Source organism: Chaetodon auriga, chromosome 3 (genome assembly GCF_051107435.1).
Source record: "Chaetodon auriga isolate fChaAug3 chromosome 3, fChaAug3.hap1, whole genome shotgun sequence".
Classification (NCBI taxonomy): domain Eukaryota; kingdom Metazoa; phylum Chordata; class Actinopteri; order Chaetodontiformes; family Chaetodontidae; genus Chaetodon; species Chaetodon auriga.
In genome coordinates, this window is record NC_135076.1 from 18,111,687 (window position 1) to 18,128,499 (window position 16,813).

The 16,813-nt window shown below is 42.7% G+C and overlaps 1 protein-coding gene across 1 annotated transcript in view; it reads right to left on the reverse strand.

The window, feature by feature from the left end:
- The window catches only part of fbn3 (fibrillin 3), a 63,349-nt gene extending 46,955 nt beyond the window's left edge, over nt 1-16,394 (reverse strand). The window contains exons 1-4 of the mRNA XM_076727116.1: nt 16,309-16,394; nt 12,629-12,940; nt 3,885-3,967; nt 3,617-3,718 (exon numbers count right to left, since the gene is read on the reverse strand). Of these exons, the coding sequence (XP_076583231.1) occupies nt 3,617-3,718; nt 3,885-3,967; nt 12,629-12,807 (364 nt within the window). The 5' untranslated portion in view covers nt 12,808-12,940; nt 16,309-16,394. The remainder of the gene's footprint in view (nt 1-3,616; nt 3,719-3,884; nt 3,968-12,628; nt 12,941-16,308) is intronic.
- Nucleotides 16,395-16,813: the final 419 nt, after the last annotated feature.

Sequence of the window (16,813 nt, forward strand, 5' to 3'; positions counted from 1 at the left end):
TTATAAAGATGGCCCTATACAGCCCTCAGCACAGCTGCTCTTCCCTAAATTGTCAGTGGGTTTATTACAAGGATGACTTACAGCGTGAACCCTTGTCGTCTGGGAAGTGACACGTAACTCCAGGTTATCAGTAAATGTGACTCATGCATTACAAAACCACCTTGGCTTTGTGAAGATTTCACTTTTCTTTTTCTGGACTAAGTCCTGCCAGGCCATCCACAGAAACACGTGCTTGTATTGTACTGGCAAACAGCAAAGATTCCAGGAAGAGTCATAAAAAAGAAATCATAGACAACCATCTGTGTGGACACAACAATAATCACAGACATATGGATTACATGTAGAAAATCACAAATGTGTTGCTGATTTATTTAAACCTCTGCATTCCACAGGCAAGATGTGAGACATAAAGATGCTATCTATAACCCAGCGAACCAGGGTGCTAGAATCAGGCTGTATAATTAAGGCAGAGGAAATTGGCGTTTCCAAACGGATCTCCATGGAGCTGCAATTTGTTTCCAACTGCACTGAATTATCCTGTTAAATGGTGGACTCTCTCCAAGAGCTGAATTTAGGAGTTAGCACATTTAGGAAGACAAGATCTACAATGAGCAGTGTTTGCCTTTCCTTGGCATGGCCTGAACCCTCCGAGACGGATAATGTTGTGAAAACAGTTTTCTACTTTGTAATATGTTAAACACATCTAAAACAGTGAGGATGGCTCTGTGGGAATTCGAATAAAAACAAAGCTTTATAACCAAATAGCAAGTGGAGCAAAGACAATGGAAACATCTAACCCGAATATAACAAAGATTTAGACACGGTAGAGTTCAGGAGTAGATACATGCTGGTCAGTGAGGAAATGAACAGCTCCTTCACAGTTTAGTAGAAGACAGCTTCATGTTTGAGACTAATCTACTTTAACCAAATAATGTGAGCTCTAATGTTACTCATGGTCATTCCAAAGCATTCAGCGCTCACTGATGGGGTCTCAGGTCGTAAAGCTATCTGACCTCTGGCCTTCATGAAAGCCAGAGGTCAGACAAGGGTACTTTGCAGTGATAGACTCTTAGCAGTGCACTGGAACATGTTTCCCATTTAGTAATCAGAGAACAATAAAGTTGTCTGTGATTATTCAGCTCGTACTCTATCTCAGTAGCTTCCGTCCCTGCCTCTTCGCTGCTGGTAAACCTGTAGAAAAGCCACCATAAATGCCTGCTGAGGAAAGCTGAGAATCACAGAGTTTGACAATCAGGTCGATCCAGCTCAGCTAAGCCCTTGCTCTAATTTATCGCTTTGTTTTCTCGCACCATTCCTGCCCCTAAGGAACATGACTACACACTTCTTGCCAAAGCACTGACTCTGCAGGAGATCTGTGCGTATCCTGCCATTCAGGTCAGAGGCTGTTTTTCTCCCCTCCACCCTCCATGCCCTTCCTCTAAGGGTCATCCTTACTTATGGCTGGAACAGATCCTGTTTTACACCTCTGGGTCACAGCCAACTGATGCTCACTGTGTGTGAGTGCGTTTTTTTCTCTATAAGACTGTGAGTGCCTGTATCTGTGTCTGTCAGTGTGTGCAGTTGTGTGAGTGAAAATGTGTGTGCTAGCAGGCTTAATGGAATGTGAGCATGTGTAAAGGGTCTGGCAGGGACCAGGCGTGACTGACGAACTGACTCTGGCCGACTAAAGCAGTGAAGCTGAACATATTGCACGCTACTTAATACACACATCGACACATTCTCTGCATGCTCCCAAAGTGCTGCTTAACGACAATGTCTGACAATGTCCGGCACATATTAACTTCATACTTAAACCCTGCACACACTGCACTAATCTCACTAAGACAAACGTGATTTCACACACTCTGCATGTGCAGTAAAACACCTCGCTCCACTCCAAACACACACACACACACACATCCTGAGTGGTCTGTAACTAAGTCCAGGAGACTGAGCTGTGGCAGCCAGACTCTCTACTTTAATCCTGACAAACCCTGTGACCTGCAGGCTGCAGCGCAGGCCTGGGACCCTATACACTACTATTACACTGGCTACAGTACTATTCTGGCTCCCATGAGAGAGGGGTGGAACCATTACATCTGAAAAACAGCCGAATAATTGGATCAGTAGAAACTGAAACTCCTCAGTGTAACAAGCAATATCATTTCATCAGTAGTTTGGCCACTTAGTAGGATCACACAGTAGAGTGGAGTCAGGCTCAAGGTCATTTAGAAGAATAACAGGAAAATGCCACTAAATCTACACTTTCCATCCGTACTAACAATGATCTGCTCGATTATTCTGCCAATCTTTGTGTACAGTCAGGAATCTAATAAGGTGACCGTTGGGCTCTCCAGCAAAAGGCCATTGAAGGAAACCCTCTCTGACCACTACACAGTTCTGTTGCTTGAATTGTCCACAGGACTAAAAAATTGGATTTACACTGATGGAAAAAGGAGTCTTGTGTTTCGGAATTTCATATTATCTTTCTGAGTTTTACAAGACTGATGGGTATCTGCTCCAGCTCACATTGTTAGGGAGGGTTGGCTTCTAAACTAATAGTCTTTTTGGGAAACGCGCTTCATTTTCTGGTGGGGATTTAGATGAGAGGATCGATGCCACTCATACGCCTGTCCAGTAAAAATAAAGCTACAGCCAGCAGCCAGTTAGCTTAGCATAGCACGAAGACTGGAAACAGGGGGAAACACCTCGTGTGCTTCTGTCCAAAAGATCTTTAAAGATTTAAACACATTTCATCCCATTTATTTAATTCCAACAAAAACGTGTGTGTAAAAACTGCATCTCACCATTTTATGAGGGGTTATGTGCTGAACTATTTATTGGCTGGGAGCAGTTGCCAGGCAACAAGCGGGGTCTCCAGGAAGTTACTGCTCCCAGCCATTTAAGCCACGTTTCCAAAAAACGCTGTCAGTATAGTACCCTTGGAATCCACACATAACCTGACCTTAAACCCAAGATCTGTTCTGGGTTTAAACCAAAGACAATACTCTCAAATGTGGACAGGCTGTTAATAGCTCTGTCAATAACGTGAGTAACATGACATCATATGTAATGCAACAGAGTAAACAAAGGACACAGTACCTATCTTTGCTTTTACAGCCAGATTGACAGCTTATTAGAGGTACCTTAGCTATCTTTGGACAGAGGCAGACTAACTGTCTTCAGTCTTTATCCTAACCTAAGCTAACAGGCTGCTGAGTTTAGCCTACTTTTAACTGGCAGATATGAGCTGTCAAAACTTTAAAATATTAAGTGTACAATCACACAAGACATAGAAAAGCAGCAAACACAACCTGAGAGGCTGGAATTGGGGACTGACTTGACTGATAAATCATCAATCTTATTAGGTCGATAGACTGATTGCATTATTGACCAATGGTTTCAGATCTTCTAGTGTTGGTGGTTTGATCCCCCAAAATCAATGTGCTCCTTAACAAGACACTGAATATCGAGTTGCTTCTAATTTGTGTGTGGGGATAGCAAAATAAGTCTGAATGCAGCTCAATAGCTTTTCTTCTGTTTGTCTGCTACCACTTTATGTTGGGGTTTGATGTTCAATGGAGCTTCAGCTACTGTATGTATGTGTGTCACTGACCTCCTGCTCCTGCTCCACAGCTGGGAGAGAGCTGGCCACTTGAACAGGTACACATGTTGGGTCTGGAACAGAAGCCATCGCCACATGAATTCCTGCAAATTGCTGGAGAGAGGAAGAGGAAGAGGAAGAGGAAAGGAGAGTGAATTCAGCTGGTTCTTTCATTTCAAACCTTACATGAAGAAACAAACAGAAATGATCCCACGCTTCTTTCTCATCCTCATTGAGCTTTGTGGTGTCACTGGAAAGGATTAAGGATGGAGGAACTTACGAACAATACACTGGTTCCCTCCTGGTAGAGTCTTCCAGCCGGGACAGCAGTATGAATGGAAGCGAGAGCCACACACATTGGGCCTGACAGAGACAAGAAAGACAGAACAAACAAATTCACGACTCAGCGAGACCCCCCAAACATATTTCAGTAAAATCCCAAAACAAATACACAAAGTAACAAGTTATTTTCTGAGCTGCCCAAGACCCGCACGGCCTCTGCTTTCAGGATAAACAGAACAAACTTTGATACAAAGCCTCCTCGAGTGATGGATGGAGGTATTTTCAGGCTGGGGGGGAGGGGAAGGAAATGCGAGAGCTCCCAAGACGTGAGGAGTAGCATTTTGTTTTCATTCATGGCTGAATGTAAACTTGGAAGGACAGGATGTATAAAGTCCTCCTTTCTCCCAAATTCCATGCCTGCCTAGCTGTCCTGTTCTCTGGCAAATATCCAGTGCTGCCCCCTTCATTACCCCCCCAACACACACACACACACACACACACACACACACACACACAGAGCTCTGATTCTTACTGGTGCAGCAACCTTTGACCCTGTCTGACAGATGTAAGAGTCATCACAGCTTATGGTGCAGTTGATTGGCCTGACAGGTTAGCCACAAAGCTCTCCTCTGAGGAGATGGCTTAACCACATCTAGAGATGACTGGCCTCTGCTCACACACCAACAAACACACACACAGAAACAAGCAGCAGGACTGCGGTTTGCAGCTTCCTTCCAAGCTAATGCAAAGAACACTTCAGTTTTTATCTTCTGTGAATAATTGCACACCTACTTATAACTCAGTTTATTTAGAAACGGCATAAAAATCCCAACGTGCATCAATCATAAAACCCAAATCCACGTACTGCGAGGAAGCGTGCGTGAGTCAGCGTGTGCACTCAAGTGAAATGCCCAAATACGCTGCATAAAGCTGGTTAACAAGCTGAAGGGATTCCAACAATGCGGTGGTACTAATGATATCCTTAGTGACTTTTCTAAGCATATAATGACGGGTATATCTGTGGTCCTCTGTGCTGGCGGTTGGTTGCTTGCATTTGCCGATGGCATGACTGAGAGTTGAGGGACCACAGCTTGGTAAATTGGGATAAAGCCTGATCCAGATGCTCATGGTAAAGCAATTTGCCACAGGGATCACTTCTCTTTAGTCTAGACAATTTCTGGCCCCAGGACATAATTTATGGCTGTTTAAAGTGATGCTAGATTACACAGTGTTTTTTGACGGTGACCGAGAACGAGTAAAATTAGACAACTCATCAAGCCAAGGATACACAACGGCTTTTAATGTTGTACGTCCATAAAGCTGAAAGACACAGATTTAAAGACATGTCACAAGTGATAAAGCAGAGGCTGAGATATTCTGACTTTTTAAGAGCATGAGTGTGACGCTTCCCATGATACCACTCAGCAGCCTGTTTAATTAGTCTTTCCTTGCCTTTTAATTGCCTTCATCTTTCAAACTCAGGCTCTAATTTGTAATTTATAAGGCATGTTTTCTGTCAAATAGTTAAAGTCTGATGATATCAGTATGACACCATCACGGTTATTTTTCAATCTTTGCACACCTCCCTCCAGAGCCAGAGAGGACATTTTGCAACTGTTTTTACAGGTTTTTCCCGTGTGTAGGATTTAGGGGTATTTCTTGTCAGAAATGGAATATGATATTCATATTTACATTTTCATTAGTGTATAATCACCTGAAAATCAGAATGGTTGTGTTTTGGTGACCTCAGAATGAGCTCTTTATGTCAACAGAGAGAGCAGATCCTCTTCCATGGAGTCCTACATGTTGCATGACCACGTTTGTACAGTAGCCCAGAATGGACAAATCCAACATTGGCTCTATAGAGGGCCTTTGGTGTTTTTCACATTTTTAGCAGCCATGTAGTGTTTGGTGAGGGATTTTCAGTTTGTTGCAATCTGCAATCCCACCACTTGATGCCACTAAACCCTACACACCTATCCTTAAAGGAATAGTTTGACATTTTAGGAAATATTAATTATCTTGCTTGAGAGTTTGATGAGAAGCTCGATACCACTGCAAACTGTCGCCACAATAAATATGTCGTGGGAACCAGGAGCAGGTTAGTTTAGCTTAGCATAAAGACTGGAAATGGGAAAAATAGTTATCCTGACTCTCTAAAGCTCACTAATTAAGACATTATATTTTGATTTGTTTAACTCATACCAGAAACTGAAGCAGAAAAATAACAATTCACAGTATTACAGGACTGTTTCCTGGTCAGGAACCAACAAACTACAACAGAAATGTACAGCTTGTAGTCAAATATGCAGTTTAAACCAGGAAATTAGAAGAACAGAGCTACAGTTGGAAATTAAGTGTTAGCTCTGATGAACTTCAGAAGAGATGACCTTCCTCTCCTCCTGACCAGACGCTATCCGCAGTGACATCGGGCTGTCACCAGGGATACGACAGCTGGGGTTTGAATCTCTGATGGATGGAGAGCAGAGCACACCTCCAAACACATTACCAGATGGCATGGGCAGACGGAGAGACAGACAAACAGGTGGGCAGGCAGGCGAGAGATATATCATTTACGTAGGTAGAATTAGTGGTCGAACAAAGGAGGGAGATAAAAATAAAAAGGATGGGGAGAAAAGGCGAGAGCGGTGGATTCTCTGGAAAATTCATAGAAACAGACACGCGAGGGCTGGTTTTAGAGAGAAAGTGTGAAGAGAGTGAGAAGAATGGCGGTTAGGAGAAGAGAAGACAGGACGGTGGGAAAGGAACAGGGGATCAGTGGGAGGGAAAGCAAAACAAGTTTATGTTGAGAAGAGGAGGAAGCAGGAGGAGGAGTGGGAGCGGAAAAAAGAGATATGGAAACAAAGGAGCAAGCAGCATAAGCAAGAAGAGGCCAGACCCTTGGTGGGGGTTGAATTTCTGGGGCAAACACACAAACCAAAGAGAGCGTCGAAAAAGCTTCAGAAATGCATAGAGCGAGACATCAGCATTCCAACACTTAATGAGCAGTGTACCCAACTTCTTCCCTGATCTATTTCCCCACAAAGCGTTGAAGATTTTCCACTGTTACAGACCTTGGGGATGTCAATATATGAAGGATTATAGGGGTCTGACCCTGAGGTGTTCTGGTTTGTTATTCTTCCTCTCTCTCTCTCTCTCTCTCTCTCTCTTAGTCTTTCCTCCAGGTCAATGCCTGGTCTCCTATCACAGAGAGGAGGCTTTAGAGGATGAACTGAAGTAAAACAGAATGAAAGACAGCCATAAAAAAAAGGAGTTTACGCCCCAGGGGTTTTCCTCAATATTGAAATGTCCTACTGTTCTCAGGGCTCAATCTAAAGGAGATTAACTCTTTGAAGTTGCCTCCCGGGCCGTGGATTGCTCGTTAACTGCCATTAATAGTAATAAAAGGAAAATGGCTGCCACCTCATCCAAGGGGAAATATGAAGAATGAAGGAGAGGCGGATACTGTAGTCAGAGTTCAAAGTCGAAGGGGAAGGCAGTTTCGTGGAGATTTTCAGACATGGAGTAGGCCAAATAACTATAATAGAACTACAATTTACTGCCTTTCTTTGTCATATAAAATAGTAAACTGAATAGCTTTGGGTTTTGGACTGTTGGTGTGATAAAACGAGCAACGTGAAAAAGTCACCTTGGCCTCTAGGAAATTCTAATTGGCATTTTGCAAGATAATGTGTCATTTTACAGACAAAACAATAGATGACATAATCTTGACCACACATTAATCGATTGTGGCAATAATCATCAGTTGGAGCTCTGATTGATTGAAAAAGTGAGGTTTTCAGTGGTTTCTTTGGGTTTTTGAGAAAGAGTTTGAGTTGTAAAATTAGAAACTGCAAAATCAACAGGTTATACAGCTGTAGCTTGAGGGTGCTGTTTTCTTGCAGGAATCCACAGGGTCAAAGGTTAAAGCAGTTCAGAGCAGCCGGCCTCCACTGACCTACAAGGAAGGGCAGCACCAGGCAGGCATAGAAAGTGACTACAGACGGTCTATTTCCATAAAGACACAGACCAGAAGTTCACAGTTGCTACGGCCCCGGGTCACGTGTCTGTGTGTGTCGGTGTACTGGTCACAGGTCATAGGTCATCTGCCTGGTATCTGACCCCCGCAGCAAAACCCTTATGTATTGCTGCCTCTAGCAGCACCTGGACCTGTTGCTCTCGTAACAGATCACGGGTGGGCATGAGAAGGAATAGTGTATAGAAAATGACCCAAATACAGAAACAGAAAGTATAGACGGAAAGACAAGAAACAGAGATAAAGAGGGAATGAGTGACAAATTGCTGGCAGCGCAACAGAAACGGACATTCACAAAAACCTACCGTAAATCACTGGTTTCTATGGTGGTGTGTGTTATGATGAGGAGACACAGTTGTATAGCACAAAAAACTTAAACCGTGGTTTACCACACTAACCTCAGAGGGGATGTTTGTTATTGTTCTGTTTAAATAAAAAAAATAAATGTCATCACCAAAGATCTTTCCTGACTCAAATGATTTGTGGTAAAGTTGATATTGTTTGTGATCAACTATAATGACGTCGCGGTAAATCAAGTGCAGCTCTGCACATAAATAATCTCATTTCACTCTCAAAATGTGTGCATGTTTTTTTCTATACTGTTTATGTCAATGTGTGTGAAGATGTCAAGTGTGGGAAGTAAACTGATGGCAGATTCTTCTCATACCGTCTGACATTAAATAGAAGCTTTAACAGACCACACGCCAATCAGCAATCCCAGATAATCCCGTCTTTACAGCTCAGTTTTAGCCTGCATATACAGCAAGCATAAAACGCAGACACGTTAAAACCTAAAATGGAACCTAATGCACATAAAACACAGAGGAAAACTGGCAACTGTTCACTCGTCCCAGTATAAATTCTTTTCAATCTTTTTTCTTTCCTCTGTCCTCAAAGTACTCAGATTGTGTAGGTCTGAGGTAAAGATTTAATCTGTGACATCCAAAACTGGAAAATTATTTTATTCTCTTTCAAATTGGGCAAACGCTAAGGCAGACAGTAAATAGAAGACCCCATCCAGGCCATCAGGGTGGTATTGACATTATCCTGGAAGGGACTTGAGAGACTGAAAGTAATTCTCTGCTTTGGGGCTGACTGTCTGCCAAGTTAGCCAGCATCCAAGGCATCTCTCCACAGCAGAGCTGGGTAAAGCTGGGCCAAGCTGGAGTAAGTTAATAAGGTGGGTGGCTGCTAAAAAAAATGAACTTGGCTGGATTCTTCAATTCTAACATACAAGAGCTCTTATTAAACTATAAATATTCAACTATTTTAGTTGGTAGGGCGTTTGAAAGCAAGAGTGAGAAATCAAAAGCAAAACCTCTCCGTCTCTGCCTCACACTTTCCACCTTTCACTCTACCAACCAGACAATCAATCACCGATCGAGTAAAGCAAACCGGCCAGCGAGCCCAAGGTCTGATCAGATACTGCCCTTGAGTGGACCGATGCCAGGCTGCGGTGGGAGCCAATAGATCAGAGTCAGTCAGCATCAGACCCAGTGCTACCAGAGACAGACCAGGGGATATGGAGTTCTAGCCAGCAAATAAACACTGCACCCCAGCCCAAGGCCAGCGTAATGACCATCATTAAACTAACCTCCTTCCATCTCCCACACGGAGAATCTGTAAACTATAAGGATTTACTGACAGTCCACTGTGATTGCTGCAGCTCTTAGATGAAACTGTTACTGTACAGTGAGACACAATCCAGGGGCTGCGTGTATTGTAGTTTGTCGGGGTGAATGAGTTGTAGTAAAATTCAACAACTCCTGTGTAAGAAACATTTGGCCCTCGCTACACAAACTCTCGTGGCGGCCAAAGCACTTACTCACTCATCACAAATGCGATTTCTTCACCTACGGCTTCTGTCCAGAGGTGGTTAGATAAAACATGCACACATGCACTAGATGACTAATTTTACCCGATTTCAGATTAACTGTGATCATTCGCAGCCGATGACACTCAAACAGTAACTGAAAATAAACGCGTAGGCATTTTTGCTTTGGCCAGCCTGTCCCAGCGCATGGGAGGCGCTTTAACATTTCAGAGTAATTCAAGTGACAGTTACCAGGCAACACCTAGAAATCCAATAAAAATAATCAAAAAGATGTCGAACATTTTGTCAAATAGCCCTGGTTTGTGGTATTTGCACTGGCCTGAAGCCCAGCATGCAAATATAGTTTTTTAACTGTAACACAGCCCGAGTTTCAAAGATGCTGTATAATCTCATTACCTATTTTCTTCAGTACACAAAGCTATCACTATATGAGCATTTCATTCCTAGCATAGTAATGTTTCCAGAACTTAACAACGTAATGGAAAAAGTCTGCAGGCTTTTGGTAAATGTTCTCATGAAATTATATACTATTCGATGGGAATAATAAGCTATTGTGCAAGGCCTCCTGGTTGCCTCACTCTCTCCTCCTGCTGCTCACTGTCTATTAGACAAACTGTAAATGTGAATTACTATTCAGGCACATAAATTATATTTAATGTGCTGTAGTTCAGTGCCAGTCGTCCCATTTGTGGTTCAATGAACACTTGATGTGTCAGACAGGATAACTCTAGCTGTAGCTGTGAACAGTGCAACGGGCATTAGAGTAGAAATGTTGAAGGAGAAATATGTTAAAGCGTTCAAAAATTAACTACAATTACCAACAGAATGTGAAGAAACAGCAGTTTTGACTTTATGTCAAAGACATCTCTGTTGCAGAGATATCCATCGAGGTTAGCATGAAAAGCTACCCCATCCCATCGTCTCGTAATACCACTTTGTACCTCAAGAGGTGATAGTGAGTCAATATAGCATCCAATCTGACCTCAGTCCAACAGCATTTGGTTTTTTTGTTGGCTCCTGCAAATCCCCACCATAACCCCCGCTCAGGTCTCTGGAGATCGGCCCTGACTGATGTCCGACCTCCCTCTCGCTTCTCTCCCATTTCTCGCCTCTCTCGTCCCCAGCCAAACCCGCCGTGTCTTTGACGTCCCCAGAGTCGGAGTCTTGGTCAAAGCCATTGTAAATCATCTTGGTACTATGCTTCCTGTCATCAAGCTAGCTTCCATGAGTCTTGGAGTCTGTGTTCAGTCCCAGTCTGGCAGTGTTCGCTGGGATGCTGCTGAGCCTTCTGGAAAACTTACTCCTTTCTGTGGTTCAAAGCTTCTGTGCTAGCAGTGTGAACACCAACACTCCCCCAGTGCTCAGAGTTCCCAGTCCAGGCAGAGCGAGCTAGTAGAGCTGCTAGCTGCACATCTAACTGAACTAACTAGCTAAAAGCATCTAGAGTTAGCAGCAGTTAGTGGTTATTCTGGTGATATGCTGCCCCCTGTTTGTTTGGAGGACAAATTCAACAGGTGGCAAATTTGACATATTGCACCTTTAAAGGACTAACATGATCACACAAATGTTGGTATAAAATGCCTCCTCAAGAGTATGTCTACATGTATTTATATTACACAGAAGGAGCCATGACTGAATGTTTTTAGAGAAAACATAAGTTTGACGACGCTTTGTGAGCTTCACCCTGTGCTATCAACGAGACTCAAGCAAATACAGTTTACTGAGTTTAGTTACTTCTATCACTCTCACTATCACTCCCAGTTTCTACTTAATCTCATCTCTCATTTCCTCATATGCTTTCCTTTTTTCATACCCCTCCTGCCCTCTGTTCTTCCTTCTGCTGCTTTGTCACCTACAGCAGTGAAACAAATGCCCCTTTTCATACCCCCCTCGGGTGATACGAATACCTCATTTCCTGTGGCTTGGCACTGGGGAAACCATAAGCTGGGACAGATGGGAGTCTGATTGGAATAACTGATGCAGACACTGAAAACAGGCGCCAACAAAACATCCTTTGTTTTTCAAGAAGTGGCGAAATACTGTATACAGGGAAAACTCTTTGTTGCACTAACATACATCCCACACCCAGATTCATGGTGTTTAGGTAACAAAGTGAAGGAGCTGCCGGAAAGAGAAGGGACAGAGGGAGGACGGGGGGGTTGCAGCTGGTGAGAGGTGATGTGATCCCTGTAGTTCATTTTACTGGATACTCCCACATACAGACACTCAAATGAACAACACCTTTAAAAATACACACGTGCATACATGTATGTTGATATGTACCCACACACACAATTTTCCCTGTTGGCCTCAACTTAAAACACTGGGGCCAGCAATCTCCCCACAGCAGACCTGAACTACTTTCTCCAGCTTAACTTATACACTCAAGGGAATTTAGGTCATGTTTTTCATTCATCATCCCCTCACGGGATGTATAGAAAGCTGCTTTTTCCGCCGTTTCCCATGAAAATGTCAATTTGCTGTAAATACGCTGGGAGACTTCAGTGTGGCAAGCAGCCTGTTAAGGTCGAACATGTGCTGTTTTTGAGAAAACAATGTGGTAGTATTCAGCAGCATAATTTGGTATAAGGCGAGCTTGGCTTCAGCCCAGAAAGCACAGCAGTTGAAAGAGAGCTGCCAGGAAAGCAGAGAGGGAGAAAACCATTTATATTTCAAGCCTTCTCCAGATACAGCGACAATGTAGCTGAGTATCTAAACCCATATTTCATGTACTTTTCTTATGAATGCTTCTATAGCTTAAAATTAATATAATCAATACCAAACTATGTCATGCATTGGTGCAACTTTGGGTTTTGCCAAAGACATTGACACACATACACACAAACAAACACACACACATTCTCATCCCTACCCTCTCAGCGTCTCCTGGCCACGGCGTCGAACCCGCTGCACCTCTCTCTGGTCCACAGTGCCGGTGAATCGGCTAGCTTGGTATGGTCCATCCCCAGTTTGACCACAAGCCACATGGACTGCCGAAAGACACACCGCTGCCCATCCCAGCAGCACCTGAACCAGCTTCCCTGATCCCATTGGCTATCCCTCCAACTGTAGCACTTCCTTTTTACCACACTTTCTGACTCTCTGTTCACCGTATGGACCCAGGCTGAGCAGAGGGATCTAGACCATGGATCCGGACCAAGTTCTGGTGTGCACTCCAGAGGGGCTAGACAGAGGAAGAAAGAAACTGAAAGATAAGAAACACTTGAAACACAGAGGGCCTTATCATACGCATTTCTTATATTCTTATTAAAAGTGGGTCAGCTTATCCAACAAAATGATCAGCCTTTTCCATCTGACGTACCCCCACAGCCGAGTCAGGTGAGCTCATACGCCCTTCATCAGCACCACTCATCGTGTTTCAGATGAGTTCATTTGAAGATGTTAATATGATAAAGTTCTTTTTTTATTTGAATCATCAGTATTTAGATTGTTTACATTTTACTATTTGGAGTGTCAGAGGCTGGGTTAGGGGTTAGGGGTGAGGGTTACCCTAACTCTAACCCTAACCCTGACTCAATGACTACTTTTTCCGCACTCTCAAGTTAGAACACATGATATTAATGTCTTACAACTGACCAAGGTTGGTGGGCAGTTTACTGGTTATTGTAACTTAATTTTAGCTGGTTGAGCTTTCAACGTCCCCCCACTGCAAGTATCCTCTGGATACAAGAACCCCTGGTTGAAAGTCACTGATCTGACATGATTTACGCTTAAATCATTCTCATACATTTTCCAGCCTTAAAAACTCAACAGGGTGGCATATGATTCTCCAGTAAAACAGTTTGCAATGAAATTACCCACTGGTTCGGGTTTTTTTTGTTTGTTTGTTTGTGACATGCTTGGTGGTTATATTGAGAAAAGAGAAAACATATGAGTTGTGGGTGAATAAAGAAGAACATGCAAGGAAATAGAAGAGACACTTAAATCCTGACTTCCAGCAATCTGTTTTCACTATACTGCACTTCAAAGCAGTCTTATAAGTGGTTTATCAGTCCACAGACACTAAATACTGTATGTACTGACTACAGACTACAGAGAGAAAAGTCCTGAACTCATTTGAGAGACATGCTCAGTGTCAAAGATCCAGTGCTGTTAAATATTAAATATTTATTGTCATGAAAGGGCATGCTAATTAGGATACTTTTCATATAGAATTAAAGAAACTGTGCATAAGTCCAAATAGTGAGCCTGTTGTGGCCTTGTGGACCACTGAACAACAAAGAAGCCTCTACATTTCTAAACTACAACATAACTGCAATGTTTTAACCATAATGGCTGTGCATTATATCCCTTATTTTCAAACTTCTATCGACCAGTTCATCCATCTTACTACAGTATTTATCTGAATCAGTGGTTTCCAAACTGGGGGTCAAGATCACCCAAAAGGTTGCAAGATATGTCTGAGAGGCTGTGAGATGATTGAAAACAATAGGAAATAAGAACATGCGTCTGCTGTATAAAATGCCTTAGGTTTTCTCTTTATCTTTTGACTTTACTATTTACTTTTTATTGTGTAAAAAAAACATATATTTCTATCTCTTAAGGCTCTAAAAACTTCTTACATTTAAAAAAGTCTCAGAGGGGAACATAACTTGTGTGTCACACATGCAAACTGTGCATTTATTACTGTGGGGAAATAAATAGACATTGCTTCAATTGAATGGGTCTCAAGCCAAAAGGTTTGAAATCTCTCTCCTAAATCATAGCCTCGTGCCTAGAGGGAGCCAGAGAGACGGGGCAGAGGGCAGAAAATACAGAGTATGAGTTAAATAGTGCGGTAAAGATGATGAATCAACTCAAAATGCTCTCTCCATCACACATGCCACAATCTGAGCAAAGAGTGGGGATATTAAGTTGTTAAGAAACACCAATTACTCATCCATATACACAAAATTCAATTACTCCCATTATCTTTCATTATGTGATTTATGAAGTCCAGATTTCTTAATCGGATTATTTTTGCCCCATACATAGCCTATATATTCTTGCAAGCCTGTCCTAACTGCATTAGGGCGTATTAAACTGAAAAAACAAGGGCTCTCCAACTGAATTGGACAGCCCTAGGGTTTATTTTCTCTTCTCCACCTCATTATAGACCACAGGTTTAAGAGTGAACTGCGGGCCCCTGGTGATATATAACCTCAGCAGACCCAGCCTCCAGCCCCCCAGCCATGGGTCCAACCACATTACATATATGGCCTAGACAAAGACAAGAAAATAAATATGGCCCCATATCCCACTGACTCAAATTCGTTTTAATGGAAGATGAGAGGTTGATGAGCAGTGAACTCATACAGGCATGGAGAGAAAAGGGCAGGTAGAAGACAGGAAGACATGGAACTTAAGAGATATTCATTTTAACACAATTTCCTGTAATTATTCCATATTTCACACTGTTCATTTTAAAGGCAAAAACAAATGAAAGTATTAAAATGTGCAAAAATCTATACCTGGCACGACTACATTGTGCTGGCCTATTTTAACGCCAGTGGTAGTCTAAATAGCGAGCTGCTCTATAAGTTAAGCTTCTTAACGAATGAGTAATTAAGAAGCAAAAGATTTTTCCACTCAAACGACGAAAAAAAAGTTGGCTTTAACTGCTGCCACTAAGAGAAGTGAATGGAGGCGGGATCAATGCCGAACAAAAGAAATGCCTGATCAATTACCGAGTGGGAGCTCTGCTGAGCACTTCTCCCACAACCGTGCTGTCAAAGTAAGGCAGGTAACGCGGCCATCCTGCATTATCCATTAACCATCTCATCATCGCAGCGCAACATGTCCTTTAAATCTGAATTTATGTGACAGCATATTTACTGCAAGCGAAGCATCACCGTCCAACTTGATATTCCTGCAGGAATATTCAGAGATACAAAGCACACAGTTGGATAAGTTTCCTGAAAGTGCACGACTGCGCTTACAGACACCCTTCAAGTCCAGAGAGATAGAGCCTACAAAAAGTTCCATCTGCTCCGCTTGAAAAATCTACAACAGCCACTGAGGCAGTCTGCTCCGAGCTGACAGAGAGAAATGTGTTTTTCTTTTTTTTTTCCACAATGCTGCAACACTGAAACGAGCTGTGCATGTCACCGCAACTTTATGAATGGGGAGAAAAAGCAACATCAGCTCCTGCAAGATGAACACGAGTTAATCCCAGATGAGAAAATATCTTCTTTTTTATTATTATTCCACTGTACTTGCCAGGAAAATATATACCAAAGTATGAATACCCAAACAGAGCGAGCAATCAAACTATAAAACGTGACTAGTCTGTCGGGTTTTTTTCCATGCAGTTTCTCAAAAAGCCGGTAAAAAATAGTGCAACTTCCGACCTTCACCCGCTGAGGAACATCTGTCCAACTTTTAATCCACCTTTCTGCACCCTAATCTTGAGATTTGATCCCCATTTATTTTGCAGACATGCATAACGAGATAATCCCCCGTGAAACAACGGGCTTCTAAAACAATAGTCACAATCAAAGCAATCGATAACTGGAGTACTGCAGGCAAACAGATCACTAATGCGCACAATACCTTGCAACAGTTGGAGCGTCTTGACGTTGAGGAGCCCAGAGTCGGAATTTGAGACGGGATATGTGCCCCAGAATGGAATATTGAACTATAGCCTTGTGAGAAAAAGAGAAAAGTTAGGGAAATGCCCTGTTTGGGAGAGGGGAGGGGACACGGAGTGAGGCAGAGACAGAGGGAGAGAGGGGGTAGTAACGGACTGCAGGACAAACCCACATTCCTCAAGACTCCTAGAGTTGTTATAACAGGGGCCAAGCAGCTAAACCTTCACACTGTGGCTAACATGGCCCCACTATCATCACTCTGCAACGAAAATACTCCTTCAGACTACCTCAGTGATGAGATAAGAGTCCCAGCAAAGTTGAGGATCTTTGATGACTGCTAAGCAGCATTTGCATAAACAGTAAGGAGCCAGCAATGACCGATCAATAAGATAACTAACACATCCATTAAGTGAGGAGCTCGTGATGGTTCATAATTAAAGCCACAGACAAAAAAGTGTTAATGGACT